General features: G+C 41.2%; 1 protein-coding gene across 5 annotated transcripts in view; it reads right to left on the reverse strand.

Annotated features, from left to right (window-relative positions):
* The window catches only part of ADCY8 (adenylate cyclase 8), a 250,150-nt gene that overhangs the window by 88,046 nt on the left and 149,341 nt on the right, over window positions 1-12,763 (reverse strand). For 3 of the 5 annotated variants that reach the window (XM_051844024.3, XM_017341537.4, XM_002710549.6), the window contains exon 7: window positions 10,904-11,174. In XM_051844024.3, the coding sequence (XP_051699984.1) occupies window positions 10,904-11,174 (271 nt within the window). The remainder of the gene's footprint in view (window positions 1-10,903; window positions 11,175-12,763) is intronic. The other 2 variants (XM_089335713.1, XM_051844023.3) reach the window with 1 other exon arrangement.

A 12,763-nucleotide genomic window follows, 5' to 3' on the forward strand; every position in this document is an offset into this window, starting at 1 on the left:
TTTAGGTACGTGAATAGGGGATGATCTAGTGCTGGAGTAGGATGCCTGCTTTGCATGTGGCTTGTGAGTTGGAGACAGAGAAGTCGTAACATTAATGGTTTGTTGCAGGGGTAGGGAATGTCCAATGTATAAAGCCCACAAAATCATTTGGTCTTGCCCTGCAAAAGCAGTTGGGACTCAAAATTCTTTTTTTTTTTTTTTTTTGACAGGCAGAGTGGACAGTGAGAGAGAGAGACAGAGAGAAAGGTCTTCCTTTGCCGTTGGTTCACCCTCCAATGGCCGCCGCGGCCAGCATGCTGAGGCCGGCGCACCGCGCTGATCCAATGGCAGGAGCCAGGTACTTCTCCTGGTCTCCCATGGGGTGCAGGGCCCAAGCACTTGGGCCATCCTCCACTGCACTCCCTGGCCACAGCAGAGAGCTGGCCTGGAAGAGGGGCAACCGGGACAGAATCCGGCGCCCCAACCGGGACTAGAACCCGGTGTGCCGGCGCCGCAAGGCGGATGATTAGCCTAGTGAGCCACGGCGCCGGCCCTGGGACTAAAAATTTAATAAAACTATAGCAGGTTAATTTTATGTTGATAATTTTGAATGGCCCTTGAATTATGTTATAAATATCCAGTTGGCCCTTGTCAAAGAAAGGTTTGCCACCTTGGCGGCTGCAGGGTGGGCATAAATAAAAGAGCCAAAATATGGAGATGTCTGGGCTGAAATTGTCAAAGGCTGTCTTGTCGATGCAGTGAACCCTGCCTCTCTTTCTTTTCCCCAATTATGGTGAGGATAAACCAGGGAAAGAGGAAACCACCCATTGAGAGTCAAACTACATCTTTGGAGCTTTGTGTCTTATACTTGCTTTTTTGTTTTTTATCTGACAGAGATATAGACAGTGAGACAGAGAGACAGAGAGAGAGGTCTTCCATCCACTGGTTCACTCCCCAAATGGCCGCTACAGCTGGAGCTGTGCTGATCCAAAGCCAGGAGCCAGGTGCTTCTTCCTGGTCTCCCACGCGGGTGCAGGGGCCCAAGCACTTGGGCCATCCTCCACTGCCTTCCCGGGCCACAGCAGAGAGCTGGCCTGGAAGAGGAGCAACTGGGACTAGAACCCGGCGCCCATATGGGATGCCGGCACCGCAGGTGGAGGATTAACCAAGTGAGTCACAGCGCCGACCCCATATACTTGCTTTTACGCTAACCTTTCTCCCACATACTTTTGTATCAAAATGTTTAATTAGTTTAGCTTTTCTGGGTTGCTATTATTCTCAGTGTTTGCCTTTGAATATATCACCTAAGTGTGTTTGAGTACTCCCAAAATACGGGGTATTGAGTGGGTGATACCACACTTGATGTTTCCAAAGCCCTTACTATCTCATGTTCTGAAGAGATCCTTCAGGGGAATGAAGATGACATAAAAGTCACAGAATTGGAAGAGATACACTAAATCGAGCAGCTCACAATCTGGAATTCTTAACAACAGTTTGGAGATCTTTGGAATGTGAGAGGATGTTGCAGAAAGTCCTATAAATAATGTACACTTACCCAAGATAAGCCACTTTTTGACCCTAGGTGAATTAAAAAGTACATATAGAAATAGCCAAGATGAGCCCATGTAGGGCAAAAAAAAGTCAAGTGTTGTTGCTCATCTTGGAATTAAGTTACTTAGACTGGTAATAGTCTCTTATTTGTGCAGAACAGTAGTGGTGGCAGTCATGGTGTGTGTACAGAATCACTTTATAAAGTGGGGCTACAATTCATTCAAAGCAAATGCAATTTTATTTAGAAACAAAACCCTTCCCAGAAATGAACTGCACTGAATCAAAGTAACAACAGTTATTTTTGGTGTCAAAACAGAGAAGGATCAGACTGTGGCTCAGTGAAGAAATTCTACAATGACTGATGTTAGCCCAATCATTGACAAAGTAAAAACAGCATGTGACTAATATAAGGCATACCTCTTTGTTTTCAAATAAATAAGGAGGTAAGAAAAAAAATCCAGACTTTTTTGCTCCTTCTCTTCTTATGTATCTTCACTTATTTAAAATATCATTATTTACTTCTACACATTTAAAATACTATATGCACAGTTACTAGTTCCTGTTGATCAGGCCATAGTTTTATGACTCTCCAAAAAACTGGTCAATCCCTGGTCAAAGAAGCATTTAGCTAGTTTGTTTAGAAAAGTTTCAGGCTGTGGAGTAACCACAGGTTGCACCTTGTTTGTTTGCCAACTTCAATGTCCATTTCCAGATAGGTAATTCTATATGAGCCACATACTCAACTCCTCCACCTTTATCTCTTCCACCTGCTCTACCTCAGGAGATGCAGAGAAGGAGAGGGTAATGAGGCAACGTTAATGGATCAAATTGCCTGCTTAATCCACTCAACGCTCCCCAGAAGGCTTCAAATCTACTTGCCTCTCAGCACAGAGTGAAAAACCAGACCCCCTCTAATTCTTCTGCCTGGCGGAACTCAGCAGCCATCCTCAGAGCCAGGGCTGAGGAGAGACAGCCTAGGGAGTTTTCTGATCAGAAAAAGGCATGTTACAGGAAGAGTGCAGACTGACTTCGGGGAAATTTCCAAAGCCTCCATGTTCTGGACCCTAAGCCCGCAGATGTACCATGCAATGAAAATCAAAACTTAATCTGATGTTAAAATCATTAAAAACAAATTACCTGTAAAGAAAATTTTGCCTCTGAATTTCTGAATACTGAGATTAAATAAGAACAATTAGGTATTTGGCAGCTTATACCAAAAGCAATAAACTCTGAATATATATATGTATATATGCATATATATGTATGTGTGTATATATATATATATAGTTTAAGACAAAACCCAGTTTTACAGGTGTTTTTATAGGGAGGAATTTCAGTTAGAGTTTTGAGTAGGGACTGGAAGCCTGCTCCTTGGTCTTGAGGATTAGAAACCAAGTCCAAAGTGGTGGACTTGCTTTTCCATCTTCCTTGGCTCCTGTTCTCTAATCCTTAGCTCCTGACTCTAGACCTCAGGGTCATTTCCTTGGGAACATATTCTTCCCTGATTACCTTGGGTAAGTTTTTCTTCCATCACAGCTCTGTTCTGAATTAATCACACAGTGCTCAACCCCAGTCTGCACTCACTGTTCTGCTGTAGTCACACAGTGCTCACACAGAAACTGTTGACTTGTTGCTAATGCCACCTAATTTTGATTTCCATGTTTTATTTCTCACTGGTACTTTATACTTCACCTGGAAAATTATAGTTATTCAATAAGTGTTTGATAAATTTATGACCAAATGAGTGGGTGAAGAAATGACCATCTTCATAGAACTGACTTGCTCAAATTGAATGATAGAAGTAAAATGGTTCTTCATTTAGAGAATTTTCTTTTTTTTGGTTTTGGAATATACAAAGGTGGGGCTTGCACTTGGTGTACATTTGATCCTTAAGAGTCAGAAACAAGAAAGAAAGACAGCAAATCCCAGAGACGAGAGAACATAGTGTTCCAGCTGAAAACAAGACCTTGGAAGAAGTGTGAGTGTAATGATGGTAGAGTGTTCACACACATGAAATCAAAACCCAGTTAGGAAGGAGACTTTATTTCCTAGTGAGATTTTATCCCAAATAGTTTTATATTTTGCTTTAGTTAGATATTCATGTTTCAGACTGTTCACTAATGTAACAGCTTAAGTATAACTGTTATCCACACTTGGATAACTGTAATTGGTGGTTGTGCCCACCACTTCCTAGTTTTTTGGGTTTGGATGGTAGGATTCTGAAATGTGTGAAACCCAGCAGTATGGCCACAGATGTCCAGCATGTGTCTAATGTGGAGAAATTGAATGAGGCAATATCAGAGCTGGGAGAAAAGATTGGATTATCCAGTCCAGGTCTGTCATTACATCAATGAAACCCTGCCTGGGAGAGAGGAGTGCCTACAAGTAGGTGGCAAAGTTAAGGCTGTGACTCATTTCTCTAAGTTTCCTTTCAGTCACTTTCCACTATCACAGAAAACTTTGGTTCCTGCAGAAAATGACACCCAAATTTCAGGACTCGCAGGCTACAGAGCTAACCAACTTACTATGAGGAACTTGGGATCAGCATTGGGTCCATTTAAGAGCGTTACAACAGTGATCAGATGAGAATTCTTTTAATTCTCCCAGAGGATTAGAACAGTATCTAAGAAAAGTCCCAACTGGCACTGATGAAGATACAGTGTAGTCTACATATGTTTTTACATCCTGCTAGTCAGTCCAGCCCACTCTCTCCACATTGTCTTTTCTTCCTTTCTCAGCACTCTCTAGTGCAAGTGGTTTTAATGATTGTTTTATACACACACACATACACACTCCTCACATAACTCATATACACACTAACTACCATACACAAAAATACATGCACACCACATATACATACATGCACAACAGATACTACACATAGATTTATCCTTACTTGCACAATACATACATTTACATGCATTTACATAGATTTATCCTTACTTGCACAATACATGCATTTACACCACACGCCACATACACACACGTGCAACACACATGCATGTAAACACATACATGACACACAAATCATACACAAACACATATACACATATTTAATAACAACACACATATATATCACACAAACTATAAGTATGCATACACCACACATTCATATCATACATACACACTGTACACACATGCGCATATACCACATGCACATGACCACATGCAACACACACACATACACATACATTTGCACCTTCTGAGACTCACTTGAAAAGCAGGCAGAAGGTAGAAACCCAGTATACATCTTTGGTCCACAAGGGGGACCGGAGTGTGTGTTTGAGTCTGTGACTTTTGGACTCAGACATAACAGGGTTCTCATTCCAGCTTTGATATTGACTGGCCGCATTGCCTTCAGGGAATGAATGCATCTCTCTAAATTATAGTTTTCTCATTTGTAAAACAAGCACCTCACACCCTTTAAGGTTGGTGTTAGAATTAAATTGAAACAATTTGCATAAAGCTCCCAACATGATACCTGGCCCAGTGCTTTCTACTTCTAGTGTGAGAGACGCTATATATGTTCATCTGTATTCCAGGAAATGGGGCTCACTTCCTTCTCATTTGTCAGATGGATTTTGGAAATCCCATATATGCTTATGATCCTTATGGTAGGTACATGTACTTCAAGATAATAGTAATGGTTACAGACACTCTTGTGTAGAAATGACTAAAAAATACAATGAATGAACCAAAGTATACTTTTGTTTCTGTGACTCTTTAAAAAGACCTAAATGAGTAACACCAAAATGCCAGCATTTTGAAGCCAACATAAATATAAAAGGATGGGATGAAGGTGATGACTCTACAGCATATGGAGGGCAGACTCTGGGCTCTGAAACGGGGTCTCGCTTCTAAAAAGGTGGATCCACTTCTCTTGGCACATCACTTGTACAAGAATATCCTTTATACAATATATTTTCCAGCTATGTAAAAGCCTCACCCTTCAATCTCTTCTTGTAAATCACAAGTCCATGATGCATTTTTTTCTGATAAGTACACTCTTGGCCTCTACAATCCATTATCTGCAAGGCAGCCAAAGTGTTTTCCGAAAAATCTAAATCAGATCATGTCGCTACCCTGCCTCGAATCTTTCTATCACTCCCCTTGAGATAAAATAGAAAATCAACAAGGCTTTTAAAGTCATGCCTCTGTCTCCGTCAGCTTCCCTATTCAGTATGCTACAGCCATGTAGGGCTCTTGGATCTTTCAGTAGATTTTCCTCCACCTCAGGGCCTTTGTACTGGCTGCTTCCTCTGTTGAGAACACTCTGCTTCTGGTTGTTGGCATGCATGATCCTTGCATCACTTGGACTGAGCATTTAGAGAGTCCTCTTTTCACCATCCTATTTGCAGTAATTCTATCTTCATCCTGGCCACCAATCTCTTTCTATTTCCTTCATAGCACTTGTCTGTTTTGCTTAATTTTCTGCCTTCTTGACTCCCTGAAGATGTAAGCTCACAGAGAACAAGGATCAAGTCTGCATTTTTTTTTTGCCAGGCAGAGTTAGACAGTGAGAGAGAGAGAGACAGAGAGAGACTTATAGACAGTGAGAGAGAGAGAGAAAGGTCTTCCTTCCGTTGGTTCACTCCCCTAATGCTGGCTCTGCACTGATCTGAAGCCAGGAGCAGGGTGCTTCCTCCTGGTCTCCCATGCAGGTGCAGGGACCCAAGAACTTGGCTATCCTCTGCTGCCCTCTCAGGCCACAGCAGAGAGCTGGACTGGAAGAGGAGCAACCAGGACTAGTACCCGGTGCCCCAACCAGGACTAGAACCCGGGGTGCCAGCACTGCAGGCGGAGGATTAACCAAGTGTGCCATGGCGCCGGCTGCAAGTCTGCATTTTCATAACTGGACCTCCATCTAGGATATTGGAGTACCTATTAAATCACTGAATGAACAAAGAGACCAAACCCAAATATAGTATCTATTTAGAGCATGAACCAACAGGGAAAAACCTAATATTTTAAGCCAAGATCCTTTGTGAAAAGTCTTCCTTTCCATTCCAATTTTGTTTTTATTGTGAGTGATTGAATGATCATGTTTATGACTCACCCAACAATCTAATCTTGAAATTTCTGGATATCTTCCCCCAAATGTGAAATTCTTGACTGTTGGTTTACTTTTTATACTTCCTCGTTTGTAATCTGAAGTTGCAATCATTTACGTGCCATCATAAATTTCTCACCTTCTAGTTTACTTGCTTTCATTCCCCTTGGAAGCTCAGGGCTTGGGAAGCCTCACTGGCACCTTCGTTCACGGAGTTCATGGGGCCACGGTACCAAATCAACATACAGAACATACGTCCTTGTCAAGAGCCAAGGATGCAAACCATAAGTACTCAGGATGTTCAAGGGCAACCGGAATTCAAGAACCCGGACTGGTTGAAACCAGAAATTTTAAGCCAGATACAGGGACAGGGAAGATGACCACAAGACCGAAGGAGTATGGTCAGGCATACATAGGGACTGGAGGACTCACGTGGGGATACAGAACTGTTAGTGATTTTCTGGACTGCTGAGATGGTTAGAGGGTCAGGGACTGGGATGAACTTGGAGTTCCTGGAAACCCAAAGCTCTCTCTTATCAACCGTAACACTCAGGGTTCTGACTTTACCATCTTACTAAGCCTGGCTCTTGCCAATGGTTCTCTTCAAATCAATTCCAATAGGTAGTTCTCAGCCTTTATCTTACTGAGCCTCTTTGCCATCATGTTTGATTTTGTTGATGACCCTTCTCCTCCTTAAGATGCTTTATGCTAGGTTTCCGTGATACCAGATCCCCTGGCTCTCTTCTGATCACTCTGACTGTTTTGTCTATGCCCAAGAATCCTAATCTTCTTTCACTTTCTATGTGGTGTCCTCAAGGGCTGCCCTCCGCCTTCTTATTTCTTAATTTTACACATTCCCCACAGTGATCTCTTTTACTTTCTTAGCTTCTACCAGGACTCAGACTCATATGATGACCAGATCCACATGTATTTCTAGTTCTTTTATGCCTGAGTTTCAGAAACATATACCCAGCTGTGTCTCTCTCTGTATTTCTTCCCCTGGCTCTTTTCCAGGTACCTCAAGCTCAGCATGTCCCAAACAGAATTTCTAGTCTTTTCTTTCCAAACTCTTTCCAGTAAAGCATTGTTTATTTCAGTTGGAAGTTCTATAATTTACAGAGTCATACAGGTAAAAATCCTAGAAGTCAAATTTGACTGGTTTTTCTCCTGTACCACCCACGTAGATAATTTCATCCACTCATTCAACACATTTTAATCATGTCCTGTGATTTATCAGTTATTATCCTAATTGAAGGTTAATGGGTGATAGGCGAAAGAGATATAATTCCTGTCTTCATGCAGCACATCGAATTCTTGCTGACCTTGCCTCTAACATGTTTCCTTCCTTTGTCCCTCTTTCTTTTCTCTACCAGCAGTAGTTGACACATAGTATGCACTCAATTAATCCTCATTGAATGGATGAATATGTAAGGATGTAACTCTGAACATCTTCTGCATACATAGCACAGAATATGGCACAGTTACCTGATGTCATTAAAATATTTCTAGGCACACATTATGAATCAATAGAAATTAAAACATTGGGGTAATTTAGCTGGAAAATCCCCAAGGAAGCATTAGTATGTTTTATCTGTATTGTGCAAACACTCAGATGGTTTGGCCTTCTGTGGGATTGAAAGAGTGTTTTGGCACTTTGTAGGCTTAGCCAGATAAGTCTTGAGTTCCTTCAGGGACTCAGTATGCTTTTGAATTGCACACCATGGTTCGCTGACTGTAAGAGTTAAGTCTATGTACAAAGATGACACAGGTGGACTCAGGCATTGCAAGAAATATCCAGTATGGTTAAACATCAAGACTAATAATTTTGACCAACAATGACACATTTTATAATAATTTTTATGATATCAGCAAATATATTTAGGAATAGGCAATGAAATATTTCAAGAATTACTATACATTTTACTACTAGATAAATCAATCATGGAATAAAGCCAAGCGTCTCTATCACTCTCTTCTTGATTCTAAATTATCAATAGTAAGGTCAGGTATAATTCAGATTACAACAAGAATTATCCCAATTCCCACAATCAACTTAAATGGAGACAATTTTCCAAAATGAAAAATAAAAATACCAACAAAACAAAACCAAAAGACAGAATTTTCTGCAGCATTATGGAGGGGGATATTCACAGTGAGGCATGCTCGTTGTTCTCTTTAAATAACCAGCATTCAGGTTCAAGCTGATAGGCAGAAAGCAGAGAGGGCACTGCTAGAAGAAAATGCACTCACTGCAGAATGTGTAAGACCCTTATTTTAAATAATAGCAAATTGTACCGTGCATACCACTCAGAGATGGAAAGAACTAGGCATTGGATTCAGAGATGATTAGTGGGTGTAAGAATTTTTGGGAAATTAAATACTCACTACAAAGTAGGAAAGAACTAGGGTAACGCTTGCCAAACATGCAGGCCGAGTTCAGTCTGGAACTTGCAGCTTTTCCTGGTGGGATCTGGCCCATGCATTGATTCATAGCTCCTTCTCACAGAAGTGGAAGGAAACCCATTTTAACTTGGCTTCAGAGTGCCCCACCAATCTTCCAAAGGCAGAAAAGAGGCAAGACTTTCAGCATTTTAACCTTTTCTTTTTTTAAGTGTCTTCAAGGAGACAGATTTTTCTTTCCTACAATTTAATGAGAAGTGTTCAAGACCTCATATTTAATAATTAACCTTCTGAAGCCTCATAAAGCTCCAGACACTACTCTCAGTTTGTTCCATTTACTCTATAGTACTCTCAGCTGCTGTTCTGCTCAGGAGAGCCAGGCACCGTCAGTTAAATCTTACATGATGACCTTTTTCATTTGTTTTTCAAAGACCTATGGACAAGAGGCTGCTTGGAATGCCTGCCCAAATCCCATATTCAAGTGCCTGGGATTGAATCCCATCTCTGCTTTTGATCCAGCTTCCTGATAGTGCTCACCCTGGGAGGCAGCAAGCAATGACTCAAGTACCTGGGTCCCTTCCATTCATGTGGGAGACCTGGATGGAGTTCTAGGCTTCTGGCTTTACCCTGGCCCAGCCTTGGCTGATGTGGGCATTTGGGTCCAGAGGACAGTGAAATAGCGAATGGAAAATCAATCTCTCTCTCTCTCTCTCTTCCTCTCTCTCTCTCTCTCCACCTCCATCTCTCTTTCTCTAAGTAAAAGTTTAAAAAAGTACAGTGGAGTCACAACATCTAACTTACATGAATTCAACTATATGAGCTCTGTCTAAATGGTTAAAAGGAAAACCCACATCAGAGCAGGTAGGTTGGTGATGTTCTGAACCCACATCCTGGGAGAAGAGACTCAATCCCTGTATATACTATGGTCCTTTTGAAAATATTATTTATGTATTTGAAAGGCAGAGTTACAGAGGGAGGGAGGGAGGGAGGGAGAGATAGAGAGAGAGAGAGAGAGAGATTCTTCCATCCACTGGTTCATTCTCCATTTGTCCACAAGGGCTGGAGTTGGGCTGATCTGATCTGAAGTCAGGAGCCTGGAACTTCCTCCAGGTCTCTCACGTGGGTGCAGGGTGCCAAGGACTTCTACTGCATTCCCAGGCCATAGCAGAGAGCTGGATCAGAAGTGGAGCAGTTGGGACTTGAACCAGCACCTATATGGAATGCCAACACTGCAGGCACTGCCACAGTGCTGGTCCCATACTATGATTCTTGACCTGGCTCAGCCTCAGTTCTCTAGTGCCTCACAGAGTCTGAGCATCTCATTGGGTAGAATGTATTTCTGATATTTGAAGAAATAATTTTTAAATATAATTTTGCTTACTGACGATTTACTCTTTATGTGCTGACTCTTTAGCTCTGTTCAAAATATAAGATGCAAATCTGTTATTATATAAAAATGGAATGATGTGATTGACTTTGAAATTGCATGCTGGGCTTGAGCTCCCTTACAGATACTTTAGCATCACTTGGTGCTTTCTGTGTTCCAAATCAAGGGTGTTCTACTGACTTTGAACCTCAGAAGCCAACTCAAAACTGCCTGCTGTCAGCTGCTTAAAAAGGGTCACGCTCTTGCATTTGACCTTCCCCTCTTTTAATTTAATAACTTCAAATTTATCTCTTCCAACATGAGTGTTTTTGTTTGGTAAAATTATAAATGTCACATGACATTTAACATAAAAATTTCCTACCATTGCACACATTGGTTACTTCTGTCCTGAGAGAGAGAGCTGTTTGGTCGTTTGCAGTTACGGTGCTAGGTGAAGAAAAGGTTAAAGAGGAATCAGTTTCCTCTGCAGTGTGTGGGTCGGAGATGCACTCTCGCATGCACTGGTGGCTAACCTGAACAAAGAAGCAAGGACTTACATTCTGCTTCCCCACAATGTTATCAAAGGGCAGTTCGGGGCTCCAGGATCCTTCAGTGAATGTTGCCCCACTGTTTCTCCTGTCAGAGGGGCTCACCGATTCCTTGACGATGTCTTCCGGCAGGGAGAGCAGACTCTCCTCAGGCTGCTTAATTAAATAGGTCTCTATATTATGCTTCCTCAAGAACTCATTTCGTTCTTTTCCATGGCCTTCTTCCACATTATAGTCACCATTGAGGCAGTCCAGGGTGGCTTTGGAAATGTGAATTCTCCTGTGTGTACAAAGCACAAGTCACACACATGGCTGATCTTGCTTGCAAAGGGTATTACTGCCTTCTATGCTGTGCAAAACTTTTGTTAGGCTGTACATGAGATACTGTTAGGACCAAGGACAACACTTACACTGCTAAAAAGTGGAAAGAGTAAAAGAGAGTAGATGTTTAACCGTAAGTTCATCAATAGGGTATTACTGACTTTACCCCAAAGAATATTACAGTCTTTTTTAGCATACAGCCATGTTGAGCCACACCTGAGCACTTCCTCTTGAGTTTTTTATGAGTGGCAGTCTTATTCCAGCAAACTTTAAGAATCAGTGTTTTTCTTCAGTGTATTGATTATGTTGGAAAAATAAGTGTCATAAATGTCTCTGGACCTTAATGACAACTATTGCCCAAATCACTATATAACAACAGTTGTGTTATCATCTTGGAACCTTTCCTGTCTCTCCAACTTGTTTAAACTCTTCTTAAGATCAAGTGCAAGTCTTATAACCCATGGGGCTCCACCGCAGGTCCTTTGCAAAAACTGTAGTAAGATGCACGTTCTCCTGTAACATGTGCATTGCGAGGAACATAGCAAAACTACGGACACTTGCAGGCAGATAGCTGCCTCGGTTCACTCACAAGTTAAATGACTCATTACTGCATAACTGTCAGCCACTGCAGCGCAAGGTTTAAGTTTCTTTTTTTTTCTTTAGTAAAGTAACATGTGACATCAAAGGCCTTAAGGAAAGCCTGACTCAAGGAAACTTATATGGTAAATACTTCTGGGGAAGAGTTGCTCTGTCCTCATAACTGTCAACTCAGGCAGATTACTTATGGAGCAGCATTATGGTTGGTGTAGACTAGACAGGAGGTTATATACATCGACTTTGTTGCAAAATTATCTGGATTCAAACCCCAGCTCTACCACTTATTAGCTGAGAGATCTAGGACATATTACTTAACCTTTCTACAAGTCAATTTTCTCATTCAGAGAAATGGGAAAGATAATAGTACTTATCTCATAAAGTTATTGTTTTATAAGATTGATTGTATTATAAAAATATTTAAAACAGTTCATGGTACACTGTAAATATAAAAATATATAAATTATTAGGAATAGTCTCAAATTTCATTGTGTTCATATTATTACTACTTCATGCCTTATCTAGGCTTGCAGGAGATAGCCTAACTTTTGAATGAGGCCTCTGAAACTTCTGTTTGTGCCCTATTACTCCCAAGCTCATTTCATGACATTCTTCCATGATATTTCTTCAAGTTCAGTGTGCTGCTGCATGCTTTCTAGTGGTTTCCTGCTCCTTATTCAGCTTCAGTCATTTCTCTAACCCAACGTCACTGGACTTTGGAATGGATGGATGAATGAATGAATGAATGAAGAAGATAGATGCTTAGACTTTGCTTGGGTTTTGGGACTCTAGAACCAATATATCTGTGGAAACAACGATGCTTTTCTTTTTAATTAAAATCACTTTAGAGTAGCATTTCCAAATGCACTGTATTTTAGTTTGTTTCTGTCTCTCACTCTTTTAACCCATTCTGTTAAATTCCTATTCACAAAGAGAACAGTTCATTGCAAAGGA

The sequence above is a fragment of the Oryctolagus cuniculus genome, chromosome 6, assembly GCF_051225735.1.
Source record: "Oryctolagus cuniculus isolate XC-2025 breed Fujian yellow rabbit chromosome 6, ASM5122573v1, whole genome shotgun sequence".
In the NCBI taxonomy this organism is placed as follows: Eukaryota; Metazoa; Chordata; class Mammalia; order Lagomorpha; family Leporidae; genus Oryctolagus; species Oryctolagus cuniculus.